This window comes from Podospora pseudocomata, chromosome 6 (genome assembly GCF_035222375.1).
Source record: "Podospora pseudocomata strain CBS 415.72m chromosome 6, whole genome shotgun sequence".
Taxonomy (NCBI): Eukaryota; Fungi; Ascomycota; class Sordariomycetes; order Sordariales; family Podosporaceae; genus Podospora; species Podospora pseudocomata.
Window position 1 is genome coordinate 3,780,395 of NC_085890.1, and position 27,018 is coordinate 3,807,412.

At 54.2% G+C, this 27,018-nt stretch overlaps 10 protein-coding genes across 10 annotated transcripts; 4 read left to right on the forward strand and 6 right to left on the reverse strand.

The window, feature by feature from the left end:
- Nucleotides 1-276: 276 nt before the first annotated feature.
- Nucleotides 277-2,038, forward strand: QC762_609793 (uncharacterized protein; the record flags this gene model as incomplete). Its single annotated transcript, XM_062892654.1, has 2 exons — nucleotides 277-1,233; nucleotides 1,310-2,038. The coding sequence occupies one exon, from the start codon at nucleotides 277-279 to the stop codon at nucleotides 1,231-1,233; it is 957 nt and encodes a 318-aa protein (XP_062741262.1). The 3' UTR covers nucleotides 1,310-2,038.
- A 777-nt stretch (nucleotides 2,039-2,815) lies between these two features.
- IRC5 (putative ATPase) lies at nucleotides 2,816-6,230 on the reverse strand. The gene is made up of 2 exons (XM_062892655.1): nucleotides 5,343-6,230; nucleotides 2,816-5,289 (listed from the first exon to the last, which is right to left on the reverse strand). The coding sequence occupies exons 1-2, from the start codon at nucleotides 5,776-5,778 to the stop codon at nucleotides 3,125-3,127; spliced, it is 2,601 nt and encodes an 866-aa protein (XP_062741263.1). The 5' UTR covers nucleotides 5,779-6,230; the 3' UTR covers nucleotides 2,816-3,124.
- A 339-nt stretch (nucleotides 6,231-6,569) lies between these two features.
- ARC1 (G4 quadruplex nucleic acid binding protein) lies at nucleotides 6,570-7,802 on the forward strand (the record flags this gene model as incomplete). Its single annotated transcript, XM_062892656.1, has 1 exon — nucleotides 6,570-7,802. The coding sequence occupies one exon, from the start codon at nucleotides 6,570-6,572 to the stop codon at nucleotides 7,800-7,802; it is 1,233 nt and encodes a 410-aa protein (XP_062741264.1).
- A 24-nt stretch (nucleotides 7,803-7,826) lies between these two features.
- On the reverse strand, nucleotides 7,827-8,668 carry QC762_609820 (uncharacterized protein). The gene is made up of 2 exons (XM_062892657.1): nucleotides 8,506-8,668; nucleotides 7,827-8,435 (listed from the first exon to the last, which is right to left on the reverse strand). Exons 1-2 carry the CDS (start codon nucleotides 8,544-8,546, stop codon nucleotides 8,027-8,029), a joined length of 450 nt encoding a protein of 149 aa, XP_062741265.1. The 5' UTR covers nucleotides 8,547-8,668; the 3' UTR covers nucleotides 7,827-8,026.
- A 1,736-nt stretch (nucleotides 8,669-10,404) lies between these two features.
- On the reverse strand, nucleotides 10,405-14,688 carry RPO41 (DNA-directed RNA polymerase; the record flags this gene model as incomplete). Its single annotated transcript, XM_062892658.1, has 1 exon — nucleotides 10,405-14,688. The coding sequence occupies one exon, from the start codon at nucleotides 14,686-14,688 to the stop codon at nucleotides 10,405-10,407; it is 4,284 nt and encodes a 1,427-aa protein (XP_062741266.1).
- Nucleotides 14,689-14,878: 190 nt separating this feature from the next.
- ATP25 (ATPase synthesis protein 25 mitochondrial) lies at nucleotides 14,879-16,255 on the forward strand (the record flags this gene model as incomplete). Its single annotated transcript, XM_062892659.1, has 1 exon — nucleotides 14,879-16,255. One exon carries the CDS (start codon nucleotides 14,879-14,881, stop codon nucleotides 16,253-16,255), a length of 1,377 nt encoding a protein of 458 aa, XP_062741267.1.
- A 115-nt stretch (nucleotides 16,256-16,370) lies between these two features.
- PPX1 (Exopolyphosphatase) lies at nucleotides 16,371-18,058 on the reverse strand. Its single transcript, XM_062892660.1, has 2 exons — nucleotides 17,602-18,058; nucleotides 16,371-17,535 (listed from the first exon to the last, which is right to left on the reverse strand). The coding sequence occupies exons 1-2, from the start codon at nucleotides 17,714-17,716 to the stop codon at nucleotides 16,430-16,432; spliced, it is 1,221 nt and encodes a 406-aa protein (XP_062741268.1). The 5' UTR covers nucleotides 17,717-18,058; the 3' UTR covers nucleotides 16,371-16,429.
- Nucleotides 17,935-19,246, forward strand: QC762_609860 (uncharacterized protein). Its single transcript, XM_062892661.1, has 2 exons — nucleotides 17,935-18,762; nucleotides 18,817-19,246. Exons 1-2 carry the CDS (start codon nucleotides 18,307-18,309, stop codon nucleotides 19,135-19,137), a joined length of 777 nt encoding a protein of 258 aa, XP_062741269.1. The 5' UTR covers nucleotides 17,935-18,306; the 3' UTR covers nucleotides 19,138-19,246.
- A 1,068-nt stretch (nucleotides 19,247-20,314) lies between these two features.
- Nucleotides 20,315-22,511, reverse strand: GPR1 (G protein-coupled receptor gpr1; the record flags this gene model as incomplete). Its single annotated transcript, XM_062892662.1, has 2 exons — nucleotides 20,315-22,211; nucleotides 22,270-22,511. The coding sequence occupies 2 exons, from the start codon at nucleotides 22,509-22,511 to the stop codon at nucleotides 20,315-20,317; spliced, it is 2,139 nt and encodes a 712-aa protein (XP_062741270.1).
- Nucleotides 22,512-25,164: 2,653 nt separating this feature from the next.
- CLP1 (Cleavage polyadenylation factor subunit clp1) lies at nucleotides 25,165-26,938 on the reverse strand (the record flags this gene model as incomplete). The annotated part of the gene is made up of 4 exons (XM_062892663.1): nucleotides 26,700-26,938; nucleotides 25,801-26,650; nucleotides 25,484-25,744; nucleotides 25,165-25,430 (listed from the first exon to the last, which is right to left on the reverse strand). The coding sequence occupies exons 1-4, from the start codon at nucleotides 26,733-26,735 to the stop codon at nucleotides 25,165-25,167; spliced, it is 1,413 nt and encodes a 470-aa protein (XP_062741271.1). The 5' UTR covers nucleotides 26,736-26,938.
- Between the last annotated feature and the right edge of the window lie 80 nt (nucleotides 26,939-27,018).

A 27,018-nucleotide genomic window follows, 5' to 3' on the forward strand; every position in this document is an offset into this window, starting at 1 on the left:
ACGAAACAAAGAAGGCCGAGTCTTTGAACTCAGTATAAATCAGAACAACAACCCCCGCCAACTTGTTCAGAAAAGACGGTAGACCGAGAGACTCACTCACTCAAGCACCAACGCTTCGGCATCTTTCACTCTATTTCATTTGTTACTACACCCTATCGTTTCATCCACACTCTCCTGGTGAGAGCAGCCGTTATTGTCTATTACACTCTCCCCTGACACTATATCAATCGCTCTTCCCCATCGTTACCACCAATCTTCGACTACCTAAACAGCAAAATGGCCCCCAAGAGGTATAACAACAAGGCCCCCAAGGCCCCCAAGGCTCCAAAAAACCACAAAACCACCTCCAAGGTCAAGAAGGTGCAGGCACCTATCACTACCCGTGTGACACGCTCTAGAGCCCGTGAGTCTGGGGAGGAGTTGGTCTCTCTTGACATGTATGCATCGACTCGAACCCGAAGAAAGACAACTAAAGCCACCGTCACTAATCCAACGGTCATTAACACCACGGTTAATAACCCTACGGTTGACACCCCTACGGTTAACAGCACCGCGGTTACCAACACCACGGTTACCATTGAGATCAAGGTAACACCGTCAAAGGCGCCAGGCACAGAAGAGATCAAACTGAATCCACCCACCAAGAGAAAGGCGTCCACCGAAACACCTCGTGACTTGGAATCGCCTCCTAGAAAATTGGCGAGGAATGGCCGCGCACCAAAGTCGCCTTCTAGTCCTAAGAAAACGCCCACCGAGAAACAGGTGGGTCAACCCCCGGTTACTCAGACAGAGGTCCCGGCTACTCAGACAGAGAAAGTAACCCAGGTAGACCCGAACTCTTCTACCAGCAGCAGTGGCATTGGTTCTGTCAGCGTTGGCAGCTCCAACTTTGCAAGCCCCGCGGGAAGCGAGAAAAGTGACAGCACCGGTGGTATCAGTTCTCTCAACAGTGGCTCTAACTCTGAGAAGAACCCCAGCTCTCCCGGTTCTCCCAACAAGCCTCCTAGTGATTCTGGGTCCGACTCTAACCCTCAGAATCTTGACCGGGCTCCTTTCCCAGCTCATACTAATGGTTTCTTTACTGCTCTTGTTTCCCTGCTCGAGATTGCTGACAATGTTCGCGGCTTGAAGCAGACAATTGATGAAACGCCTGGGGTGTCTCCTAACTGGGCCGACTCCGAGCGGTACTCCCGCTACTCCTCATCCACTGAATCAAGCCTCTACAGTTTCTAGTAGGTCTCGTGATTTTCGTCATCATCATTTTCTACCAAGCAACGTGATGCAGAAAAGCAGTTAGCTAAAACAATAGATATTGGTTCTTCAATGCGCAGTGAAGCGTCTTTTGACAAGTCCCCTCGTCCCACATCTCCCTCTGTGAAGAAGTCGTCGTCGTCGTGGTCCAAAAGCAAGTCCAGCCTTCCTGTAACTTCTGACAACCACCACCACCGTGATGCCACACGCCCGATCAGAGCTTCGGTCGCTCGCGTCTACGAGACCGACTCTTCAGCAACACCCACACCACACCCACCACCATTAAAACCCGGCGTCTTCAAAAGGGCCTCCCCATCTTCAACAGAAATACATCCTTCTCATCGGGACCGGTACACCGGCCGTAGGAGACAGTCGCCCTCGCCAGAATTGACAACCCCCCGACGAGGAAGTTACCTCTTCTTCTTCCTCCTCATCGGACAGCCAACCCCAACCCAAACCCGGACCCAAACCCAAACCCCCTTAACGTCAACTCACCCGCGAAACCCACTCCAGAATCCAACCGAAGGCAATCCTCCGCCCAAACCGGATCAAAACCCCCTCCCCGCATCACCGTCGAAAAACTCCCCCGAGAGCCCGTCATGTCAACAGTGGTTAACTCGCGCACCCCGCTCCCCATCTCGAAGCCAGAGCCTGTCAGGGAAAGGATCATCCACGTGAGCCTTACCCCTAGGCTTCAGAGTTTGAAGTCACGGGTGCAGTTCCTGGTCAAGAATGAGGGCGGGCAGAGGAGAGCGAGGGCTGAACTGAGGTATCGGTTGGGACGGGTGCAGATTCATGCCCGGAGGGCGGTGTTGGAGAGGGCGATTGATGAGATTTTGTGCGGGGGTGGGGGGGGGGGGCGCGGGTAATAGCTCGGATGTTGAGATGAGGGAGAGAGGTGACGAGACGGGTGACGAGACAGATGGAGAGGATAGTCAGGATGAGGGCGGCAGCCCAGAGACCGGCACAGGGGGTAACAAGGACGATAAGCAGGAGCCAACGCCGGTGCTGGATGCATTCGAGGTTCTAAGGCGTAAGGACAGCAGCGACTCTGATGTTTCTATGAGCGATCTGCTGTCTCCCGGACGAATTGCAGTGTCAACTTTTCGGTCGACGGCGAGGTTACCATTTCGGACGCCTCGTACGAGGACCCGAACGAGACTGGTGTTGCACAGCAGTCCGAACATCTCAGCAATCCTGAGACCCTGAAACGTCCTGCGACCCCTAAGCTGCCCGAGAAATCGAGCGATACCCAGAACCCCAAGCACCCTGAGGCCTCTACACCTACTCCTGTTCCCAGCCGCCTTGAGAAACCCGTCGACCTTGAAAACTCGAAGCCCCCAGAGCCCACTGCGCTCCCTGACACTCATCCGCCCCCCGAGCCTACTACAACCCCCAAGCCTACCACACCCCCTCAGGGTTCCGGACTTCAACTTACCAGATGACTTGGCAAATAAGCCCGACTTCGACGAACAGCTATCTCTTATTGGTCTCGACATCATTTACGACTAGGTTGAACCAGGCAAAGACACCAGGTACGCCACTGTAGCTTTGGCGAATCTTTGCTTACCTAAAGGATGGGGCATGAGGATAGTGTACTAGGATGACGTGTTTTAGACAGGGCAAGATAGCTACCATTTGATCAACGAACACACATTGTCCCGAGAGGCCGTTCAACTTGCTGTGACAGCAAATAGGCCGAAGCCTGGCCCACTGCTTATTACACCATACTCTGACATGTATACCACACAAATAAACCAACAATGAACCACCAATATACTTTAACCAAACGCCATGCCCGCCTGCCATGTTTCATAAGACAAAAAAGAGAAGAAAGCGGAGGGTATATCACAATACCAAAATACCACCGCAATCACTGCTTCCCCGTCTCCGTAATCCCATCAGCCTTTGTCTCAACAACCTTGTACACACCCGCATTACCCTCACCCGCCGCAGCCCGCTCATAAGCCTCATCACTCCTATCACACAACACCTCAATATCAGCATCACTGAGCACCTCCTTGTCCCCACTAAACTTGTACACCTGCCCATCCTTCAGCAGCAGCGCCTTGAGTGTTTCCTTGTCCAAGTCCTCTCTCATGTCAATCTTTTGCCCCATCGTCCTGAACCCACCCTTTTTGATCACCAGCTTCTCCAACCGTCTCTTTGCGTCTGCACTCCCCAATAGCTCGTCCTCTACCGTGTCCTTGGTAGCCAACCGGTACACAACCACCGGTCTTGTCTGACCAATCCTGTGAGCGCGATCTTGCGCTTGTAAATCCTGCTGCGGGTTCCAGTCACTATCAAACAAGATGACGGTGTCAGCCGAAGCAAGGTTGATGCCCTGCCCCCCTGCCCTCGTGGTCAACAAGAAGATCTTGAGCTCAGGGTCCTTGTTGAAATCCTCAATCTGCGCCTGGCGGTCCTCCTGCGCTACTGACCCATCGATGCGACATACCGGCCACCCGCGCAGGTCGGCGCAGTACGACTCGAGCAGATCAAGCTGCTTGTTGAACTGGCTGAAGATGAGTACCTTGTGGCCGCGCTCAAACAAGGCGGGGAGTAACCTGTCAAGAAGCAGCATCTTCCCTGAAGCAGTGACGATGGACTCGTCCGCTTCGCAGTCGTAAAAGTGATGGGGGGAGTTGCACACCAGACGGAGCTGCATGACGGGGTTGCCGAGTTTCTTGAGGGAGATCTCGCGTTTGGCAAGCTCGAGGGTTTTGGCTCGTTCGAATTCATCGGTGTCTTCGTCGAGGCCATTATGTGCCTGCAGTTCGGTTTCCGCCTCGAGTTGTTTGGCCAACTTGGCCTCAAAGGCGTCGTCGTCGAGCATGTCGTCGTCTGAATCGGCGTCTTTGTAGGATTTGCGGCCTCGTCGTGGTCGGCCGCGGACACTACTAGGGGTGGACTGACGACTTGACTTGACGCTCTTGGGGGCGGGAGACTGCGGTGCTGGTGAGGCCTTGCGCTTGGTGCTGCCCTTCCGTGGTGATTCGCGAATCGGAAGGACAGCTTCTGCCGCAGCACCTTGTTTCTTAGCCAGGGTTGCTGCTTTGGGAGGACGCCCACTAGGTCGCTTTCCCATCATGAGGGCAAAGGCATTCTTCTTCGCTGGAGGAGCTGGTGGCTCTTCCATCTTGACTGACATCGGGCTTGTCCTTGCGGTCGATGATGTGACCTCACTCTCCGTGTCTGGCTTCACGCTGCTTGACCTAGAGGAGCGTGTGCTGCGACTGGGCGATAATGCTGAGCTGTTGGCAGCTGTGAGCCTCTCCACGACCTTGTTTTCCAAGTAGGCCCGAGTGTCGATATTCTTATCGCTGATAGCGTTGTACAAGTCTGTCTGCTCCCTGGTCATCGGCGCATACAAAACATACTCTCTCTTTTTGGGCAGGTACTTGGCGACATCAGCCTTGACTCTGCGCAGAAGCAAAGGCTGCAACACCACGTGCATCTTCTTGACGAGTTCTTGCTTGGCCTTATCAGCAATGAACTCTTCGGTTCCTTCTTCATCCTCGAGGTCACTAAAGTCGAACCAGCTCTCGAAGGACTCCCAATCACTGAAGATCTTGGGCAACAAAAAGTTCAGCAATGACCACAGCTCCTTGAGGTTGTTCTGAAGAGGAGTGCCGGTAATCAGGAGTCGGGTGGCAGAGGTGAATGTCTTGAGTTCCCGGAACAGCTTGGAGTCAAAGTTCTTCATCCGGTGACCCTCGTCAATGATGATAAACTCCCAATTTATCTTGGAAAGGTTGGCACGGTCACGGATGACCATCTCATAGGTCGTGCAGACGACGGGAAACTTATTCGTAGGTCTGCCTCCCACGAGATGTTTGTTGATCTGGTTCTTGAAAATGCCGATACGCTGCTCGGGGGTGCCGTGGTACATGCAAACAGGGATTGAGGGGACCCATTTGTGAAACTCATTCATCCAGTTCGATAGTGTACTCAACGGAGCAACAATCAGATGTGGACCGAGGTAATTTTCTTGCTCGCGGAGGAGAGCAATCAGGGAGATGGTTTGAATGGTTTTGCCTGGAGGTTATTAGCATGTCAGTGTTAACGAAGCCGTGTAAGTGCTTGCATACCGAGACCCATCTCGTCAGCCAAAATGCCACTCATTCCCTGTACGCAAATCTCGTACATCCAAGTAAGACCCTCCAACTGGTAGTCTCGCATGGTGCCGCCAACCAAGCACTTGGGCTGCTTGGCCATGGTCAAGTCATGTTCTCCCAGTGTCTTGCCATCCAAGCCTGTTCCAACTCGGCCGAGGACTTTGGTCTTGTCTGTAAGAATGCTGCTAAACGCTGCACTCTGGGCGAGAAGAGCATCCAGGTCCTTTCCCTTAGCCTCACGCTCCTCCTTTGTCAAGGGTCTTCGCTTCCATTTCTTCTTGCGCTTCTCCTCAGCCTTGAGATTCGCGAGGTGGGCCTTTTCCTCCTCGGCGGCGAGTATTTGCTCCTCTCTCAGCTTGGTGTAGCTCATTTTGGGCTTCTCGGCTTCCATCGTATCGGCGGACGCCATCGGGGCGGAAGCGAGCGATGGTGCGCAAGGGCTGATATGGTGTCGCAATGGAGAGCTACTAGGGAAGTCGTGATCGGACGAAAAACGCTGCTATCGCACGTCCGGATGAAAGAGTGCGGTCGCAAGTCGCAATTGGGAGCGAGGGGTGGGAGGGATGTCCCGGTCGTCAAAGCACGGCGGAATGCAACTCGCCACCACGCAGAAATCGTCGAGCAGTCGAACAATGAAGGCCAATCGAGTGGCCCAAATATTAAGCAGACAGTAGATTGTAGTAAAAAAGGACTTGACCGTCCAGAAAATTCAAGGGATCCTCCAAGAAGAGACAAGAGTGGCACTTCCCCCCAAAATGGTGAGAAAACACCAAAGGCAAAACAGTTTTGACAAAATCAATTAACAGAGGCGCGTCGATGCACGCGACGGGCGATGGCGATTTTAATCGATTTCTGCACGCGTCAAAGAAGCAACGACGCGCAGTCACGCGCTTTTCCCAAAGCGACGAAGGTGCCAAGACAACCGTTCTGCCCCCCCGTATTCCTGCCTGAAAGCCAAGGTCAGAAAATGCTAGAGCTCAAGCTGCCCCTCCTTTTGACTCAGAAAAAAGTGCCCCGCATTGAACATTGAACAGCTTCAATCAAGTCTATCATATTCCCGACCAACGGGATACACCAACCACGCTGTCCTTCCTCCGCCCCTCCTTTGCTGCTCTCCGAAGCGCAATCCCTCTTTCCACCAGTCGACCATTCCAGTCACGACGACTTTCCCCCCTGTTTTTCCTGTCGAACCCGCGCATCATGGCCTACCTCGACTCCCAGAAATACACCCCCGCCGAGGAAACTGAGATCCAATCCTGGCTCTCCAAGGCCTCCTCCGTGTCTCCCGATAACTCCTCCCTCCTCGACGAGATTAACAATACCCTCGCCACCCGCACCACCGCCCTCGGCACCAAGCCCTCCAAAGCCGATATTGTTCTGTATGAGTCCCTCGCGCCCCTCGTCAAGTCCTGGGGCCCCGAGCAGCGCACCGGCGAGCACGGCCACCCCAACATTGTTCGCCTCGTTGACTTTGTGCAAAACTCACCCTTTTTCGGGCTCGACGTCAAGGACAAGGTCGAGGTCGATGTTGAGGATATTCGCTATGTCAAGCCCGTCGTTGACGCCAAGGCCGAGAAGGAGAGGTTGAAGAAGGAGAAGGCTGCTGCTGCTGCTGCTGCCGCCGCCGCTGGTGGTAACGCTGAGCAAAAGACCCTCGTCGACCGCACAAAGGAGGCTGCCCAAACAGTCGTTGAAAAGGCCGTCGAAGCCAAGAACACCGTTGTCGAGGCTGTCACTGGCGACGCTGCCGCCGCCGCTGGTGCCAAGCCCCAAAAGCAAAAGAAGGAAAAGAAGGAGAAGAAGGGCCGCGAGCCCGCCCCTCCCCCACCTCCCCAGGTCCTCTCGCCGTGCCTGATCGACCTCCGTGTTGGCCACATCCTCAAGGCGATCAAGCACCCCGAAGCTGACTCCCTTTATGTCTCCACCATCGCCATGGGCGACAAGCCCGGCACCGACGACACCACCGAAGTCGACGGTCAAATCTGCCGCACTGTCTGCTCGGGTTTGAACGGGTTGGTTCCTCTTGAGGAGATGCAAGGCCGCAAGGTGGTGGTGGTGTGCAACCTTAAGCCGGTCAAGATGAGGGGCATCAAGAGCAGCGCCATGGTGCTGGCTGCCTCGCCCAAGATCAAGGAGGGAGAGGTGGACGATCACAAGGGCCCCGTCGAGCTGGTCAACCCACCTGCCGATGCCAAGGCTGGCGAGAGGGTCTACTTTGAGGGGTGGGCCGGCGAGCCGGAGAAGGTGCTGAACCCAAAGAAGAAGATTTGGGAGACGTTCCAGCCTGGGTTTACGACTACGGACGACTTGGAGGTTGCGTTTGATGCGGGGGTTGTGGAGGCGCTGGAGGGGAAGACGGGGTTGGGCAAGTTGGTGACGGAGAGCGGAGGGGTTTGCAAGGTGAAGAGCTTGACGGGTGCGCAGGTTAGGTAATTTCTTCTTTTGAGTGTTTGGTTGTTTCACTGTGTGCAGGAACGATGGAGGAAAATAGAATAAAAAGGCTGTTTCCCTGTAATTTGCCTATGGAAGAAGGAAAGAAAGAAAGAGAGAAAATAAAAGCAACTAAAAATGTCATGAAACCTCCCCTTCTTCTTTTCCCCCGTCTCTCCGTCTCCTTCCCTCCCCCCGCCTTTTTTTTTATAAAAACATGGATCAACTTAGTTTGGCTTGGTCAAAATCGCCGTGGGGAACGCTCCGGTGTGAGTCGGCGCGCAGCCGGTAGTGACGTACTCGGTGATGGTGGGGATCACGCATCCGGTAACGCACTTGGGGCAGCGGGCGGTGACGGTTTGGGTGGACGTCTTGGGGCAGCAGTCGTCGTGGCAGGGGACCTCCTTTTGCTCGATCTTGATGTAGGCCGGGCACATGATGGGGTCTTTGGGCTCGGGGCAGGCGGTGGCGCAGGCCTTTGGGGTGGTGGTGGTTGTGTGGGTGTAGCAGGAGGGCTTTGCGGAGCAGGCGGTTGGTTTGCTGGGGGGGGTGATTACGGGGAGGGAGGCGGTGATGGCTGGGCCGCCGCCGGGGACGGTGAGGACTGGGAGGGAGGTGCCGGCTGGGATGGCGGAGCTGAACGGGGAAGGGGGGGGGGAGTAAGTCAGTGGGGGTGGGAGGAGGGAAGGGGGAAAGGGGGACGTACACTGCTCCGGCAAGGAGGAGGAGGAGGGCTGGGAGTTGCATTTTGATTGGAGAGGTGTGTGTGGGTAGAAGGCTAATAATCCCTTTGCTTGATGAGCTGGTGGGTGCTGGTGGTGAAGAGGATGAGAAAGCACGAGGGGTAAGGTCAGAGTCTGGGAGCTTTATACTCTCACGCCGGCCATACTTTGGTTTCTCCTGTCGTTTTCTGTTCCTGAATCAGACCCTCAGTGACATGTGCGATCGACGGTGTCACTCCCAGAGAGGTAGAAACAACGAAACGGTAACAGCGCACAATGCTACGGCAGCGACAAGCTGATGGGGTTAGACCTGACTTGGCATCACGTTCAATCTGGTGATTTCTGCAGAGAGATCGGGGGTAGAGATGCAGAGATTGGCATGGATACAACGCAGAAAAGGGGTCTACACTTTGAGGTGGTTGTGACTGCCTCCGATGGGATGCATGTGCTTCGATGAGTGACAGATGTGTTGAAGATACCCGACGGCCCTCTGCTTTCCGAGCCGGACGTATGCTCTGCCTGTACTCATACACAACCCAACCTACTGTGTGTGTCGTCTTGACCCCATGACATTTTATGCTGTCCTTCTCATAGGCATAATTGAAGCTCCAGCATAAAATCATATCACAGTCCAAAACCCTCCCTGCACTCAACCATACCCAGCTGCGACTTTCTCTCCCGTTCCGGCTGCGTTAATTTACACCTATATTAACTGATTGCTACCGTAACAAACAGTAGGCGAGCGAGCAAAACCCATAAACCGGGGGTGTACATAACTCGCGGATGTTGTTTCCAGGTTCAGGTCCCAAAGCCAAGACAACGATGCCCGTTCAGGTAGACGCGGCAGATATAAAGCCGTTATTTTCTTGGAAGCCTCTGGCATCCAACCTCTCAAACATCTGTCAACTTTCCGAGGATTTCGTAAGATTCCCGAGGTCTTTTAGAAACCACCGAGGTTTGTCCATAAAAACATGGGGGTTAACAGAACGGATACGAACCGGAAACAAGCAACTCTGCTTTCTGGTAGATACCATCCCGGGAAGTGGGAGAAAGTTTCTATTTATGTTTCCTTGGGTTCCTGGAATTGTGGATTTGAGCCAGACCGAAAAACAAAAACACAGAATCATAACCGTGGTACTGTTATAAGGTATCCAGGGGGCAAGGCAAAACTCGACGTTGCTTTTGGGAAAGCTGGGGAAAGAGCCGATCAATTGGTCTCGGCATGGAGAGTCGGGAACGGCATGGTGACAGCGTCTGGCCTTGGCCCTTCAACCTCCTCCGCAACGGAAGCATTCCAGTTACTAATTGTGGTACTTCCGTCTCTCAAAACTGGGGTTTCTGTTGTTGACTTTATCTCTCTTCTGCAAGCAGGACGTCCTATCACACCGACAAACACGCTCCCGTGGGTGCTGAATCGCCGGTTCGGAGTCGAAGGCAATGGAACCGGCTCATCCATCATCTCATTCTTACTTTGCTGTTTTCCGCCCATCTCTTGATGCCCAGCCATACGAGTTTCAGTAGACAGGTGTCTTATGAGAGTTGAGGGTGTATCAATTACATCTTTCAAGGCATTTCTCGCACGTTGACACCACGACAAAACATCAGATTTGAGCAAGTGATGCACCTCACCTCTTATACTTTTCACATCACACAAACATGCTACCCAACCATATCTGTACTCTACTTTACATTTTCTCAAACCATCACGCCTCCCCTCGCCAAAGTCTTTTTATCCGCATTCTCCCAAAACCCAGTTCATCTACAACGCCACGCAGTATTCATGAAACCAAAAACAACAAAAAAAGAAAGATCCTTGCCAAAATAAAAATAAAAACGCCGCCCGATGCGCATGACCCCAGTGTTGTAAATACTTGTGTAGAACATCATGAGAAAAAGTACTTGCTCTGCCTCAGCATTTGAATGTCAAAGTCGCCCTTGGCCGGGATGTCGGGGAAGGTCAGTGGAAGCCAGACAGTGACTTTTTGTTGCTGTGTTGTATTATTAGGAAAATTTTTGTCCTTTCTTGCCGAGAAAAGGTTCTTCTCCCACTTCTTCCCAGACACTTGGGCGGACTCGTCGGTTTGTTCTCCCTCTCCCAAGAGCTCTGTTGCGTCAGCCTCGCCCTCCATGCCGTGCTCCATGCCGTCCTCCATGCCATCCTCCGGTGCCGCCGTTGTGTCCGCCTCCGCTTCCACCGCCTCGGCGGCGCCGACCATCGAGTCAGGTGAACCCAACTTCTCAAGGATGCTAGCAGGCGTAACCATTTCCTCGCCTTCGAGTCTCTCCGAGGGAACCTCCGACTTGAGAAGCTTGAGCCGCTTCACTTCGAGCAACAACTCTTGACGGGCTGTCATGCGAAAGCCCTTCCGCCAATCTTCGATCGCTTTCCCGGCCGGTGTGTTCTTGACGACGGTGGCGAGGTACACGGAATCACCAAAGCGGGCTTCAAACTCGCGCTTTAGGCGGCCAATGACATCCTCTTCGTGGATTCTAATGAACGAGTCCCTGATGATGTCACTCATTATGTCTACATCAGACGCGTGTGTCCAAAACGAATCGTGGACGGCCGCAAACGTCAGGCCGCGCTCATCAGACTCCAACGCCGACAGCATCATGTGGCTGGCGTCGAGAGAGTGAATGAAGTTGGGCGGGAAGGCCTGCAGCTGCTTACGTCGGTTCACAGGGTCGGATCGATTCGTGTCCATGAGGCTGAGATTTTGAAGACAGGTCGCGATCACACGATTGGCCGTGTTACGGTATGGCTGCACCACAGGCATCCGCAGGGGCGTTGTCCATACGATGGTGGAGAGAAACTTTTCTTTGAGAGCTTCAAGCGTGGATTCGTTCTTGACCGCTCTGAGCGACTTCGACTTCCGCTTGGGTGCCATGATAGCAACCTCGTCAGATGCTGCTTTTTTGGGCCGTGGTCTGTGCGAATCGGCTTCATACAAGGCCTGCTGGGCCTGCTGGTGCTCGACCTCATCCTGCTCCTCCATGGCAATCCTTCTCAGCTGCTCTGCGTTCAGTGACTGGCATACACGGCCGCCTATTTCACCTAGCCACTTCTGAATGTCGTGGGCGCCCTTGAACATGCTAGACAGTGCGTCAAACACCTTGCTAGTGCAGTAGGAGGCGAGCACGTTGGGATTGATACCGGTGTCAGCCTCAATGGTGGGATAGAGGGCATCCAGCTGTTTCAGGATCTGCTTTCTGGCACCTGTTCGAGTGACGCCGTAGACGTTCGTCATGACGGTCTGCTTAACCACCTTTCTGACGATCTTGCCTTTGAGGGCTATCGCGAGGTCAAGCTTGAGCTCGTCGGCGTCATGGTCTATGCGTTTTGCCACGATATCAGCGACGGCCGAGTAGACATCGGCCGGCCGCTCGCCGGGAATGAGATTGACTTGCTCGGCACCCCACGCGTCACCACCGAGAGCGGCATAATGCTGAAGACCATTGCAGGTGCCGTCTTGGTGAATTGGGAGGTGGGACACGAACTTAGTAGGGTCCGGGTGCTCCAGGGCGTCTGTCAGCTCAAAGCAGGTCGCAAGGCATTGCCATGGGTCCTCGGCCTTGAGCCACCAGCCGTTGCCATTCAGCGGGTTCCGAACCGAGTCGAGCGCGTTCTGAAGGTTTTCATTGGCAAACTCCTCACGCTCGGCCAAACTCGCCTTGTCGAAACCGTAGACGTTGGCGAGATGGATCTTGAGCCACCGCAGCCCGTTGGTGCCCAGCGGCTTTCCCTTGGCAAACTTGAGCAGGCCTCGCATGTGGTCAGCACCCATATGGTTAAGGTAGGTCGGAACCGGGTACGCTCGCCCACGGAAATCCAGATTGTGAGGGAAGAAGAAGGTCTGGTCACGGAAGGCTCGTGCGATCTCCAACTGGAAATTCATAAAGCATCGCTGCGAGTGCAGACCGCCCTTTTCGTTCTCGACGGCCTTGACAGCCTTGAGCCAAACACGTCGGGCCAAGGGGTCGTCCAGGTTTTCAGGCTCGGGCGGCATCGGCAGGTTGGGGTTCACGGCTGGAATGTTGGCGACTTCTGCTCCGTTGTTCCAGGCTTCAAGCATGACATCGAACACCTTGCGGTTGATTCTCCAAGCTGTTTGCCCCAACACATCGAGCCCCTTCATCATCTGCTCCATGTCGCCTCTCTCGATGGCGGCCTCGGTGTAGATCTGCTGATCCTTCTCCTGTGCCTTGGCTCGAACCACGGATGTCGGATATTCGATGAACCCGCCCTTCTCCCACTTTGTCCATGGCTCAGGCTCGACCACCATGGGCAGATGCCGGGCAAGCACCTCAACTCGAGGTTCCGTCTTCAGGATATCGACCAGGGCGCGATTGGGCACAATGACGCCAACCTTCTTTCCCCTCCTCAGCTGGGTTGAATGGGAGAAGGCGGGCTGCATCTGCGAGACGAGCTCCTTGGTCTCCGGGTGCTCCCTGACGACGGTCACCTTTGCCGTGTCCAGAAAAGCGCCCAGCAGCAGAGCGCCGAATTTGGTTTTGGTGGTCGCAGGCCACCTTGGCTCCAAAATCGGCAATGGCAAGTCAGAGGAAAAGACCTTGCCATCATTAACCGCTTGCGTTGGCTCTTCCTGGCCTCCTCTCTTGGCCGCATAGTAGTCGCGCGCCTTGGCCACCTTCAAGAGCGTCTTCGCCTTTTGCTCACGAGCCTTTTGCGTCCTAGCCATCTCTTTTGGGATGCTCTGCGTTGCCTTGTAGACTCGAATGTCTTCTTCGACGCTGCTCGCGAGGTGATGCACGACCCTGGTGAGAGGAACGCCCTTATCGACACCATATGTGGAAACCAGACTGAGCAAGGAGAGGATGACTACGGCCGCAAGACGATCAGGAGTTGATTGGAGGAGGTACGGCGTCAGTTGGCTCCGAACAAGGTCGTCACTCGTCTTTTTCTGTCTCTTTTCGGACTCGACCGCCAGTTTTATCTCTTGGGAAATCCTACGCTGCAAGTCGGTATGCCACTCGAAAAGCCTGGCGTTAAGACCAGGACTCGACAAGCCAAGTCCCATCTCGGACATTGCCTGACTTTCCTTGCGCCAACGGTCGACGGCGGCATCGATTGTATCCTTCTCCAAGCGAGACTGTATCTCCCTCCGCTCCGCTGGAGAAAGAGAGCTGATGTCTCGGCCATCTGGGACCTCACTGAAGAGTGAAATGGTCTTCTTTAGTGATGTGAGGCCAAGACCTTTTTGTGTTGTGGCAAGGACCTCGGGAGGAACGGTCGACTTGGAGTCGATGGAAGACTTGGTCTGGTTGAAGAATTGGGCTGTTTCATCGTTGATCTTGGGTGCCGGCTCGGGTTCGATGGGGGAAGGCTCGGCCACAGTGTAGGTGAGGGAAGGACTGATTTTTGCTATCCTGGCCAGGTCCTCAGAGGACAAGATGTCGCCTAGATCCATCGTGGTGTTCTCGGGTAGCAGACTCATAAACCTATTCACCCGGGTCCGCAATCTGGAGCCGGTACAGCAAAGCAGTGACAGCTTCAGCATGTACCCGATGGTCTCGCTCCTGGCCGGCAGCACTCCATGAATCCGGGTTTCGTAGAGAGAGAAAACGTCTTCGCCTGCCGACTTGCCAGACATTTCCACATCTTCCCCGCCCATCTCTATCCTCGCAATTCGGGCCCTCAAATAGGCGTGGTGGATCTGAAGCATTTCGAGCACCGAGAGACCGCCCAGTTCCTCGAGACGTCTGGCGACCATGGCGGCCCGCTCCAGTCTCCCGACCTTGATGCAGGCATCGAACATGGACAGGAGCTCGGCATGATCACCAGGAATGCCGGACTGGTTCATTCGACCTCGGGGGGGGCGCGGCAAATCGTCCGGGACTTGGACTGTGTTGGTGACATCAATGGGCCGCAGCTGATAGAGCGGAATTGCGTCGAGGGGGGCATTTTCGATATGTTGTTCGGTGACTGTTGTGGCGAGCTTTCTTTCGAAGCCAACAAGAGCACGGTATGTTTTCTTGGTTGACGGTCTTAACACGGGGCCTGTATTAAGGAAGCGTTGCGTCTCGGCGGGGACACGGCTTGAGCTGGAGGGGAGTGGGCATCTCGAGGGGTGTCGTGACGAGCTGGACGTCAGCAGGGTCCGGACTGGGAGTGTATGCCGGGTGGCTACTCGCGACCGAACGAGCATTGCTATGTGTGCGAGCTGGGGAGCTTCGGAAAGTGGGCGAGGGAGGTGGTGGGCGAAGAGTGCGCGGTCCGCGAGAATGGCGGGCGGGCGGGTCAATGATACATGAAACAGGCGTTTATAGATGGCGAGACGCAAAAGGAGGGGTGTTTTGATGCAATAGGCCGGTCAAAAGAGGGCTGCCGGCGTCGAAATGGTCAACAGAAAAAGAGAAAAATCGAGTGCAGCGATACGTGATGATCGCCTCAAACTGATAACGCCCACAGCCAAAATTTTGCCCACCAGTCCCAACGCTGGTGCAGTCAGTGGGGATGAGCTCTGCCGTGACCAATCAGATGTGAGACAAGATTTTCCAGAAGGCGAAACGGAGCTGGTCTTCAACGGGCACGGACTCCTCCTGAAAACATCCCCCACGATATCAACATCAACATCACGGCTCATTCAATTGCAAAACAAAACAATCATGGCCGGACCCTCTGTCACCGGAGCCATCCGCTGCTCATCTTGCACCCGGTCTGTCTTTCGAAGCTTAATTGGAAGCATCGCGGAATCCCGGACACCTCAAGCAGCACTTCGTTCCCAACGTTTGGTAACCCCGGCTGTTGGCTCAAGATATCATTCATCTTTTCGAGCATCCCCGCCACTGAGGGGAGGACCCGCCTTGGAAGAAACTCTTCAAAGAGAAGAACTCGACGGATCCATTTCTTCATCGAACCTCGACAGCAACAATGCAACCACAACCACGACCACCACTACTACCAGCAGCGAGCCATCCGATGTCCCTTGGTACCTCCAGGTTGAGCCGCCAAGACATCCCACGCTGATGCATGAGCCGCCACCATTGCCAGACATCCCCGAGGACTCGCCCAAAGTGATGGAACCTCTCCTCAAGTACATCTCAGAGGAATTGGGCATGGATGATTTGTCCCTGGTCGACCTGCGTGATAGGGACCCTCCAGCGGCGATAGGCCAAGATGTCATCATGATTGTCGGCACAGCCCGCAGTGAGCGCCATCTTCACGTCTCTGCTGATCGGTTGGTGCGATGGCTGAGAGGTCGTGGAATTGGTGCCGACGCGGATGGTCTCTTGGGTAGGAATGAGCTCAAGATCAAGTTGCGCCGTATCGCGCGCAAGGCCAAGATGCTGGGGACCGCGAGGAGTGCTCGTGCCGGTGATGATGGAATCACCACCGGTTGGATCTGCGTCAACCTGGGAAACGTTGGTGGGTCGAGAAGGGAGGTTCAGATGGTAGACGAGGAGGGGAGGTCCATGGGTTTTGGCGTGCCCCCGACAGGGGCCTCGGTTATTGTTCAGATGTTGACTGAGAGCAGGCGCCAAGAGTTGGATTTGGAAAATCTTTGGGAAGAGATGGGTAGGGAGGCTGTTGAGACCTACGAACGCCCACCGCCCCTCCGACGGGACTTCAGTGGATACAAGGCGTATGCCGGTCGTCGTACCAGGTCAGAGGGATATCGTCCTCGACGCATTCGCGAATTCTCTACCGCTGCGGTACCTCAAGGGACAATAGGGGCTCTTGCGGTGAAGGCGTTCAGGAATGGGCGTGGTTGAGGACCCATTGAGGCAACTACCAGGTATGATGTGAGCTGTAATGGTTAGTTTACAACACTGCACTGTGTCTGCATGCAACCTTTTGTTACACAACAATGGCATGTCCTTGGCAAATCAGCGTGAAAAAGTCTCTGGGTATGAAGGCTTTGTGTCACACTCAATTTTCTGTTTCTTTTACAACCTCGCAGACTCCTTCATGACCTCTCTCAACATGGGAGCCACCTGCTTTCTGCTACTCCCAACATCCATCTGCCTCCAACACGCCCTCCACTCACCACCCTCCTCCCCATCCAGTTCTCCATTGTTCCATTTCTCCAGCCCCAGTGACCCCCCATTCTTCTCGGCAAATCTTCTCGCGACCTTCACAGCGTCCTGACCACCCAACCCCCAAACAAGCAGCTCCCTCGTAAAGACACCGCCCGGTTTGGAGACTGTCATAACCGCCGCAATATCCAGCTGCTGCTCCTTGGCCCAGTCCTTAAGAGCAGCCAAGAACGTCTGCTTATCCCCTACCTCAGCCAAGCAAGTCTCAAAGCCCTGAACAACGGTTGATACCCCCAAGTTCAGCGACCCGTCGGTCCACTTTTTGTAATCCTTTCTGAGAATGTCGCGGTAGGACAGGTGAAGGATACTATCCTTCAGCTCCGAAAGATGATCAAAATACTTCTCTCTGTCGTATCTTGGCCTGTTTGACCTGGCAACACTGAGAGTGGCAACAAGCTTCTCCTCCGCATACGCTGCGGCATTGACATCCCAGTCTGTGGTCTTATCTTTTGAAGTGAGTTTGACAGTGTCGATCAAGATGGGAGCCATGGCCACCCTGGCCAGTTCCTCGTCGATTTCTTGGTGGCTTTGGAGCTGATCCCAGATTGGTTCGCACTGTGAGAGAACGAGACTCATGCAGCTGCCGCATTTGGCGAATACTCTTGGTTGGGCGTCGGGGGGGATGATGCCCTCGTCATCGTGGTGGTCGACGCAGCCTACGACGGATTTGTCGTAACCGCGCTTAGTGAGGTCGCCGGTGAGGACGTTGTGGTCGACTAGGTACCATTTTGTTGCTGATGGTGGCAGATCAGAAGGTGAAGGGAGGTCGGAGAGGGTGATCAGGTCGTCTGGGGTGACTGAATTGGAGGAGGGGGGGAAGATTGCGTTGAGCTCAGCACGGAGGGCAAGGTCGGCACGGGGAAGGTTGGAGAGCGGGATGTGGAGAGCTGACTGGGATGAAGGGGCATGGGTGCGGAAGTAGGCATAGAGGACGGCTGAGCAAATTGAATCCAGGTCTGACAAAGACTGTCAGTGAGATGAGATAAGATGGGTATAAAGGTGTGTGTATGATGGGGGCATACCAGCAGACTCATTTCCTACCACAAAAGTAAGAGGATTCGGTCTTTGAGATGGAGGTGCCGTGAGTGCCTTGCGGGCTGTAGCCAAAAATGACTTGAGGGACACCCTCTGTGCCATGGTGAATTGCACTTTTGGTGAGGATTCTGTGAAGATTCTCCGACTTGAGATGAATGAACTTGCAGCTCGTCTGACCTATATGTCAACCTCTGGCTCCTTCAGAGGCTCCTTCGACTTGGAGTAAAGATACGTACGTAGCACAACGGCAGGTCCGGAGAAAATTGCCCTTCTCGTGTTAAGGTTCCCGTCAAGAGTAGCCGTCGGGTATCACACGAGCACAACAGCCTTGCTTGCCTTGTCAGTGTAAATTTAGATGTCAAACAGGGAAGTCCCCATGAGGAACCCAGGGACCCAGGACCCGGCAAGCAACGGCTCTTGGCGCTGTCACGGCCCGACAGAACCCTGGAACGCCGTGGCGGGTGGGGGCCGCTTCTCCGACAACGGCCGAGCTTGAATACGGGAAGGTCCACTCGCGCCTTATCATCTCATCGGTGTCATTGATAAGCCCCGCCGTTGAGCTGCCATCTCATCTCACCCAACACCATTTGTTTTGTCGTGATAGCGCTTCATGATAGTCATTCAGTAACCAGCTGTGTTTTCTTTTTGGACACATCTCAGCTCATACCTACTGTCAACACCACACCAGCAGCATGGCACCCATCCGCCTCGCCATCCTCGAAGCTGACACTCCGGTCCCCCAAGCCAACGAAAAGTACAAGGGCTACCTCGGCATTTTTACTCACCTCTTCAGACGTGCTGTGGACCCTGAACCTCTTGAATCAATTTTGACCATCACGGGCCATGACATTGTCGCCTTTCCCTCCACCGCCTACCCCGACCTCGACTCGATAGACGCAGTCCTTATCACCGGCTCAAAGTACAACTCGTTCGATAATGACGACTGGATATTGTCCCTGGTGGAATTCACCCGCAAAGCTCTCATCCATCCCCGCGTAAAAGTAATAGGCGTCTGCTTCGGGCATCAGATCGTGGCCAGGGCAATGGGATGTCTCGTTCAACGAAGTGACAAGGGGTGGGAGGTCTCAGTGACGGAAACGACTCTCACAGACAAGGGAAAGCAAATATTTGGAAACCACCAAAGTCTTGTACGTTGCCCCTCTCCCCTATCCTTTTCACCTATTCTAATAACAATCCACCAGAAAATCCAACAAATGCACCGCGACCAAGTCTACGGCATCCCCGCTGGCGCCCAACTCCTCGCCTCCACCGAAAAGTGCCCCAACCACGGCTTCCTCGTTCCCAACCGTGTCATCACCATCCAAGGCCACCCGGAATTCACCTCTGAAATCATGAACGAAGTCCTCGTCTTGCGGCATGGCACCGGCTTGTTTACTGACGAAGTGTACGAGTCTGGCGTGCAGCGCAATGGCGATCACCACGACGGGGTGGATGTCACCGAAGTGTTTATCCAATTTCTTCAGGGCGAGTTCGATGAAGAAGAAGATCCAGCGCAAAAATAGAAGGCTCCACATTTACCTAGCGACAGATTCGAAATGCATGCCGAAGATGCTGAATAACACGTATCTTCCCTGTTTACCGTGTACTTGGTAGTGCGAGTGAAAAAGAAACGCTTTTGGGTTACGCATTCAGTCCAGAGCACTTCACACCGATATCATGTTGCCACAATACCTCCATCACCTCACAGTCCTTTTACCATTAGACCTCTCTTCAGGTGGTCAGATTGATGGAGAGGTGCCGTATCCAAGCTCAAGTCTCACCCCCTGTCCCCACTAAACAACCCCCCCTGACACCCCCAGATCTCCCTCCGCCGATCACCCGCCCACACCATCTCCGCGCCCCAAGATAGATCGCGATCATCACACCTCCCACCTTCCATTTTTATCTCTTTGTCCCCTGACTCTATTTAGGCAGCAACAGCAGCATGTCTCAGTCAAAGAGCACAAATGTCGCACTCTTTTCAAAGTCTAGACCCAACCTTCCCCTCCGCAAATTATGTCATTGAGCAGAATATGTCTTGGTGGACCCTGACGATCACACCATCCGCTTTTGCTCCGGACTGATAACTTGCGAATAGGTTGCTCGGCTGTCGATGCGTTGCTGAATGTAAGATACACCGAAGCAAGACCTCACGCACTAGAGGACAAATCACCGACGTGGTGCCTAGCTGACTTTGAATGGGTAGATACCTAGTGAAGCGTTGATGTTGATGTGATGTTTCTGCCATGGGCATGGTATATCCAAAGTAAGAATGACCATGACTGACGGTATTCCTCAACTCAAGCCTGCCCACCTGCTTCATCCTCAACTACCCATGATCATAGCACAAACCCCAAACGATCATCGTAAATGCCTGGCTTCAAGGCCAATGTAATTCCTATCTGACTGACTGCTAACACTGTCTACCGCAGCCCAGCCTGTTCCATCCACCGTTTCCCACCTCAACCTATGCAAATGCTCTCATCCCACCTAGAGAAGAAAAGGAAAAACGCCATGAAAGAACAATGGGGGTATACCGGTATAGATCCATCTTTTTGCCCTTATAACGCCATTTGACCCATGAAAACACAACAAACCAAAAAAAACAAAAAAACAAAGAAAAAAAGCTGAATGCATGAACCACCCCTAAAAAACCTCCCCATATACCTTAGTGAAAATGAATAATGCACCCTGTAACCCTCAAACCGCAGCACTTTGACTCCTCTCCCCTCTTTCCCTTCTCCTTCCAGAATGAACCCTCATCGGTGTTGACTTCGCCGTCATCTCTTCCCCCTCCGGCTCGTCTTCCTCCTCATCACTATCTATCCCTATCCTCTCCAAATCCACATCCCACCACTCCCTCTCCCGTGCATGAACCGCCCTAACCCCCCTATTTATAGCCCGCCTCTCACTCAAAATCTCCCCTTCCCTCCTTTCCCTCGCCAACCTCCCATCCACCAGCATTTCTTCCCTCGTTCTGCCCGCCGTGGTCCCCCCCCCGGCCTTCGTGCTACTCCCCGCCCACCCAAAATAATACCCCAACCGCTTCCTCACCACCTCCCCCACCTTTCGTCCACTCGCATGCCTCCACGGCTGCTCCCTCACCGCAAAAAGCATGCAGTCCACCATTCCTTGCACGCTCAGGCTCAAAATCCCCAGAATCAGCAACCACTGCGGGTCGTTCTTCTTGACCGAGTCATCATACCCCATGACGTGGCTCACAAAGGGAAAGGTCCAGATGATCATGTACACGAGAGGATATACGAAAAGTGACCGTAATTGGCGGCGGATTTTCTCCCGGTTCTTGCTCACGTCGCTGCCGCCGGCGGGCTCAAACGCTAGAGTGGAGGCGTTTAGGTAGGTCGCCCCCACGGGATAGTTTCCCGCCGTGTTGGTCTGTGTTGTTGTGCGAGTTCCACCCGACAAAAGTGTGCCCGCGGCGGAGGAACGGTTGGAGGGTCCGCGGCGGAGCATAGTAAAGATGTTAGGGAGGGAGAGGACCCGTTTGCTGTTGTTGGTCGCTCTCGAGGTGCTGGTGCTATACCGAGAATGCCCCCCGGTAGGGTCGAGACTGCCGGGGGCGGTCGCGTAGAGGGGTCGGTCGAAGAAAGTGTCACTCGGTGAGGATGCTGGGTATGGATCGCCGAGCACCGTGGCGCGCCGGAGAGACTGTTGCCCTGCTATTGGGACGGCGGAGACAGGAGAGGCCGCGTGAGCCGCTGGTGGCGGTGAGGGTAAGCCTGGATCCACCGCCGACAGAGGGTCATGCATGTCGTCGATTGACACGTCTGGTGATGTGGTTGCCTGGTTGAAGCCGCCCCAGTTCCATTGGATCGACCGCCTGGGCTGAGAAACCGGTGTTCTAGACGGGGAGCCCCCCGCATCGGTGTTTCCTGTGTCCTCCACCCGCAACGTGCCGACGGAGGATGCGGACATTTGCCGCGTCTTCACGAGGTTGATCGTGTCAGTAGTAGAGGTTCGTTTCGAACTGGGTGTCGATGGAATAAGTCCGTGATAAGAGATTCGCGGTAGCGTTAATGCGGGGGAGCTGAGCTGTCGCTGGTGTCCGTCTGGTTGCTGATATGTTTGATCCGCACCGCTCATTCGCCGTGGAGGCGGCAGACTAGTGGAACTCCTTCTCCCATAGTCGTCCATCCGCTTCCTGATGTAGATGTAAATAAAAGCGTATATACCAATGATGCTGGCACATATCAGATACCGTGGTATCCAGCTCAGTGCCAGCCTGGACCAACCATTGTCGGTCCGGAGGTAGCAGTAGTGTCCCACATTCTCAAACCCGTTGCCATTGATAAAAGCCAAACAAGCGGTGGAAACTGGAAACAGGTAAAAGACCGAGTATGCCAAGTGTCGGTAAGGGTAGAGGCCGGATTTCGGTCGGAATATATACATGACGGAATGCAGCGCAATGAGTAGAATGGCGACATCTGAGGATTCAATGCCGATGGCGAGGGCAAAGCCGCTGAACTGGCAGAAAGCTGAATCCGACTCGATGGTCCCTTGATATAAGCTGACAAGCGGAAAGACAACGAAGGCGGCGGACTTGACAAAGTCACTTTGGACCAGCAACAAGATCAACCTGCATTCTTTGTTAGTCCATGTTCCAATAACTGAACCAAACGTGGATGGGCACTTGCTCGTGCCGGAAACTTCGCCTCATCTTGACAAACCAGTAGAGGGTGGATAATGTCGAGACGACGCTGACCGAAGCAAAGGTGAGAGACAATATTGTCAGGATGTAGACTGTGTGTTCTGTGTGTTGGTCATCGGCCACGTATCGGCTCGTGATCGGTGACATCAGGTCGACCGGCACGGAGCTCCGTACGCTCGCTGGAGACGAGCCGTGGAGAAGCTCCATCATGGCAGAGAAAAAAACCATCCTTCCACCCACTGGCTAGACGAGAGGTCCAGCTACCGTTGAATATGATGTCCATGAAGGCGGCGGCACATATTTGGTTGGGATTGGGTCGTCGGCTTCGGTGGTGGTGGTGGTCAGCAAACGTCGCCGAGCAGGTTCCCTAGAGTCGAGGGTCCATGGAGCCAAGATAGAAAGAGGTAATGCTGAAATGCAGCCAGAACTGCGGGTGTCGTAAAAGAGTAGAAAAGGGAAGAGTGAGCAGAGGTGTGGCTTCCAACTACCGAGGATATAAGGTACGAGGTATGAAGTGCCTGGGGAGGCAAAGTGGACCAGCACAGGGCCGGTAAAAAAGCTGTTTTCAAAGAAAGAAAAGGAATTGGCCAGGAAATAGTTGACGGCAGCCGCGAGCGGTGGAATGTTTGTTGTTGACTCGCCTACGCAGCACACAGCTTGGCAAAAGACCAGAGACCTTCGGAACTTGGAATCTTTCTCAAGGGACACGGGCATGCGGCATCACAAACAAGATGGGTATCAAAAAACAGCCCCAAGGAAATGAAAAGCGAATCTTTCCGGAAAAAAAAGAAATACAAAAATGCACACCTGTGTAGGTGGCAGGCGCCCGGAACAAGGAACGATGGGCCGTGGGGCGGTCGAGGTGGAAGCGATCAACATGATCATATCCAGGACATGGACCTGGGTCGGGATTGGCTCCCCGGAGTTGCTTTCTGACCACAACTCAACTCTGAACAGTAGCACATACAAAAGAAAAGGCTCCCTCTCTCTCTGCGATCAGAGAGAGGGAATGGAACTTTGGGACGGGTGGGGGTGTCATTTGCTCTTTGCGAGACCGGTCACACTCTTCTCAGCCCACGTCACAAAATGTGGTTCACAGTGACTGGCTGTGCAGGCGCCGCAGAGAAAAGAAAAGTGAGAAGCGACAGACCTACCAGAGTCCCATCTCCAGTGTGTGAATGTCTCCCTCCTTGCCAGTAGGTGAGCTTCTCCACTGCCCGCTGATTGATGAGGATGGCCATGAGGTCATCTACCATAAAGTCGTCCGTGATGCCTTGACATTCCAAGAATTCAGGTTGGCGCCAGTCCAGGTGACGGGACCGGATGGTGGGATCACCCGCAGGGTAATTTATCGGGGCGCTCTCGATCTGGCGCATGATGAGCCGCGGGCGGCCGTCAATGACAAGCGAGACCGAGATCTGCTTGGGCTCTTGGCTTTGCGGAGTCGTAGTGGTGTGGGTGTGTGGGTGTTGGAAGAATGCCCAGCCATTGGCCCGACCAGCCAACCGGACGCATAAGCTCCAAGTGCTGCGCTGCCGAGGGAACAACCTGCTTTTGTCAAGGCGTCGCCGTGTCCGAAGACTTCTGCTTCGGCATGCCATTATCGAGGCCCATGTCTCAAGGGATGAAAAAGTACCTGTTGGGAGAAAAGAGAGCATATGGCACGATGGATTTCCAGGCCCTCGGAGATCTGCCTGATCCGTGCCCTCCTTGAACCGCCTCTCTGCCCTGGGCGGTCTGTGCATCGCGGGGGCTCCCGCCGCCGTTGAACCCAATTCATCATGCCGGGGTGAGTTTTTCCGCCCTGGCCTGAAAAGGTTTGAACACACCATCGTACGAAAGTGAAGATGACGGGTTGGTTTTTTCTGTTACAAACCAGCAGCTCGGAAAATATTGTCTCTCCTGGATACGGTGGGGAATACCGTAAGAGAATTCTGCTAGTATCACATTTTTGACGCGCTTTGCTGACGCAAAAAAAACTTGTTCAAGCGATCCTTTCTCGGAGATTGCTCCCGACAAACCGATTTGGCATTTTTGGCGGTGGGAGAGGGAAACCCCGCATGGCGTTTGACTTTTGAAATCCAAATGCCACAAGGAGAAAACTGCCTCTCTCTCGGGCGACGTGTCATCCGTCCAGCCCAAATGCACGCCGGAACTGACATTCCTACTGCTTGCCCGTCTGCGGCTGGGTTGATTCACCGGCTGGACCCTGCCAACCCAGTTTTGTTTGACATTCCCGCTGCCTGCATGGAGAGTTTCCTGCATTTTGTCCCGCTGCAGGAGCATTGGCCTTTTCCAGGTTTGTTGCTGGGCGGGGAAACCAACATGCCAGGGTGAAGATGGCTGGTGAGGCCTGCTTCGTGGTCTCCTCTTGCCCGTGGCTAGGTGTAGGTAAATTGTGCGAGGAGGCGTTTGACTTTTGAGATGGATACGAAGCAACAGATGTGGGAGAAGACCCCGAATGCTTGAACATTGACGTTGAATGTAGGTGTGGCATGAAAGGATCCGGCAGTCTGGTTAAGCTCATCGACCTTCCTAACTGGGATGGCATTGGCCACACAACGTTCGCTTGGCGGAGCAAGGGCAATCCCTCGAGACATCCATCACAGCCCGCGTCATGGCAACTTTATATAAACGAAGACGGCAAGGAAGAGAAGGGAACTTGTGCAAATACAATATACACCTAGTCACCCCGAAGGAGGCAGTCCGTCATAAGAACCTTGAAATTGATCTGCTTCGGATTCAATGGCCGCCCTGTCCATCGAACTAGCCGCCTTGCCGGAGTAAGACTAGAGAAAGACATAATGGGAGAAAGACATAAGGGGAACCATGAGACAATATGTATTGTAGATGGCCTTTGCTTGTATTACCGCCAATTGCTCTAACCCAACAGGTTGACATACGGCTCCGGCCACCGTCCCCAGACCATCGGCCGAGTCAACCGGCCGCTAACCGTAGACAGTATCTTCAGTCTCCGTCTGTCCTTGTCCACGTCCGATACGCAAACCCAACCGATGACAGGCGCCTGTCGTATTGTCTCCAGGGGGTCATTGACCGAGGCATCCATGACCGCCAGCGTCCAGTGTGACATTTCCTCTGAGATTTCTGCGCGCTCCAGAACCTGGTTCGGGTCATCGAGATCCATGGCTGTTTATGTATTAGCCGTTGCATGTATGATCATTCAGATCCAGGACGCTTACCATCAACGGCCCTGAAGATCACGACGTCGTCAAAACTGAACGACTGCACCGAAGGACTAAGAGCTCGCTTGGAATCGCCAAAAAAGTAGTCCTTGATCAGAGCCTTGCGTGACGAGAGCAGATGCTGTCTGTCTTGCTCCACCACTCCATCAGGTTTGTCAAGATTCACAATCTCAACCGGCTCCCCTAGTGGTGTCTTCCTATCCCGGCGTCTCAACTCAGCTTCCAAGTCTGGTGACCCAAGCACGATAACGATATTGACTGCATCACCACGTCAGCCTTCTTCTCCCCTTTTCTTCGTTTCACACCCAACCTACCAGCAAATTCTCTAATGACGTGCATCAACCCCTCCACCCCTCCCCCCCTTTCCCTCTCTTCCTCTCCATCCTCCCCTTTTACCTTCACCTCCCCCTTCCTCACCTCCACGGCCGGGGTATCAACAACTACACCTCCTCTCCTCACCCCTTGATCCCCCCCCGTCTTCGCCCTCACCGAGCTCCCCAACCGTCTCACCAGATCCTTCCAAAGCCCCTCATCATCCTCCACCCTCTCCCTCCCAAAGTAATACCCCACCGGCAACTTCACCGGCACCGCACTCGGCCCACTAGACGGGGTACACCCCACCCCAACCCCCCCCTCCGGGTCCTCCACATCCATCACCGTACCAAACACCGCCGCCGACAACGTCCCCGGCAAAGCCAACATCCCATCCCTCGGATCCACCGTCGCCAGCACAGGCTGCTCCCCCTGCCTCGTCGCCCAACCAATCAGCATCTTCGCCAGCGAGCTCTTCCCGCTCGCCGGCGGGCCACAGATCATAACCCTCGGCCCATGACCACTCCCACTGCTGCTCTGCGACCTCCGTGCCTGGAGGAGGAAGTGCAAGTTCAGATAGGTGACAAAAGACGAGTCGGCAGAATGGGGGTAGTGTTTTACGTGCTCGGACTCGAATTCACCCGTTATTTCGAGCGTGGCGCCCGTGAAGGTGACGATCTTGGAGCGGCAGCGGGTGAGGTTGTAGGTTTTTGTCTGGGCGAGCTCGGTGCCGTCGCGCTCGGCGGTTCCGGAGAGCAGTCGGCAGGTGGCGGTGGAGGTGGCGGATATTTGGAAGCGCCATTCGGAGAAGGGGTGGAGGGTGAGAGTGCGGGTTGATGGGAGGGAGGCTTGCTGGGAAGAGTGTTAGCAAATGTTGGAGGGGGAGACCTAAGAGACATACCTGGGCGGATATGTGCCCTAGGCCGGGGATGGACATTGTGGCTGGAATTTGGATGGTAGGTTCACAGCGAGATGAAAGATTCGATGCGAGATGCTTGTAAGGTGGTTTTTTTGCTGGGAGACGCGTCTGACGCCTGAGCTCTATTTAGCTTTGAGTGCTGGAAGGAGAGCTGAGCGTAGGGCTGCAGGGCTGGAAAGTTAGCGGTTATTAGTGGGGGCTCTGCTTTCCCGTCATCCAGGATCCCACACAACGAAAGGCCTTGGACAGACTCACTTTTCTAATGTCTTCAACATCAGCAGGAAAACTGGACGTCTAAATT

Coding starts and splice junctions, on each gene's coding strand:
- IRC5 (XM_062892655.1), bottom strand. CDS start 5,778: ATGGCGTCCGCCGATACGATGGAAGCCGAGAAGCCCAAAATGAGCTAC. Junction 5,290..5,342: donor GGCTGACGAGATGGGTCTCG/GTATGCAAGCAC, acceptor AATAACCTCCAG/GCAAAACCATTCAAACCATC.
- QC762_609820 (XM_062892657.1), bottom strand. CDS start 8,546: ATGCAACTCCCAGCCCTCCTCCTCCTCCTTGCCGGAGCAGT. Junction 8,436..8,505: donor CTCCTCCTTGCCGGAGCAGT/GTACGTCCCCCT, acceptor TTCCCCGTTCAG/CTCCGCCATCCCAGCCGGCA.
- PPX1 (XM_062892660.1), bottom strand. CDS start 17,716: ATGGCACAGAGGGTGTCCCTCAAGTCATTTTTGGCTACAGCCCGCAAG. Junction 17,536..17,601: donor GGTAGGAAATGAGTCTGCTG/GTATGCCCCCAT, acceptor AGTCTTTGTCAG/ACCTGGATTCAATTTGCTCA.
- QC762_609860 (XM_062892661.1), top strand. CDS start 18,307: ATGGCACCCATCCGCCTCGCCATCCTCGAAGCTGACACTCCGGTCCCC. Junction 18,763..18,816: donor TTGGAAACCACCAAAGTCTT/GTACGTTGCCCC, acceptor ACAATCCACCAG/AAAATCCAACAAATGCACCG.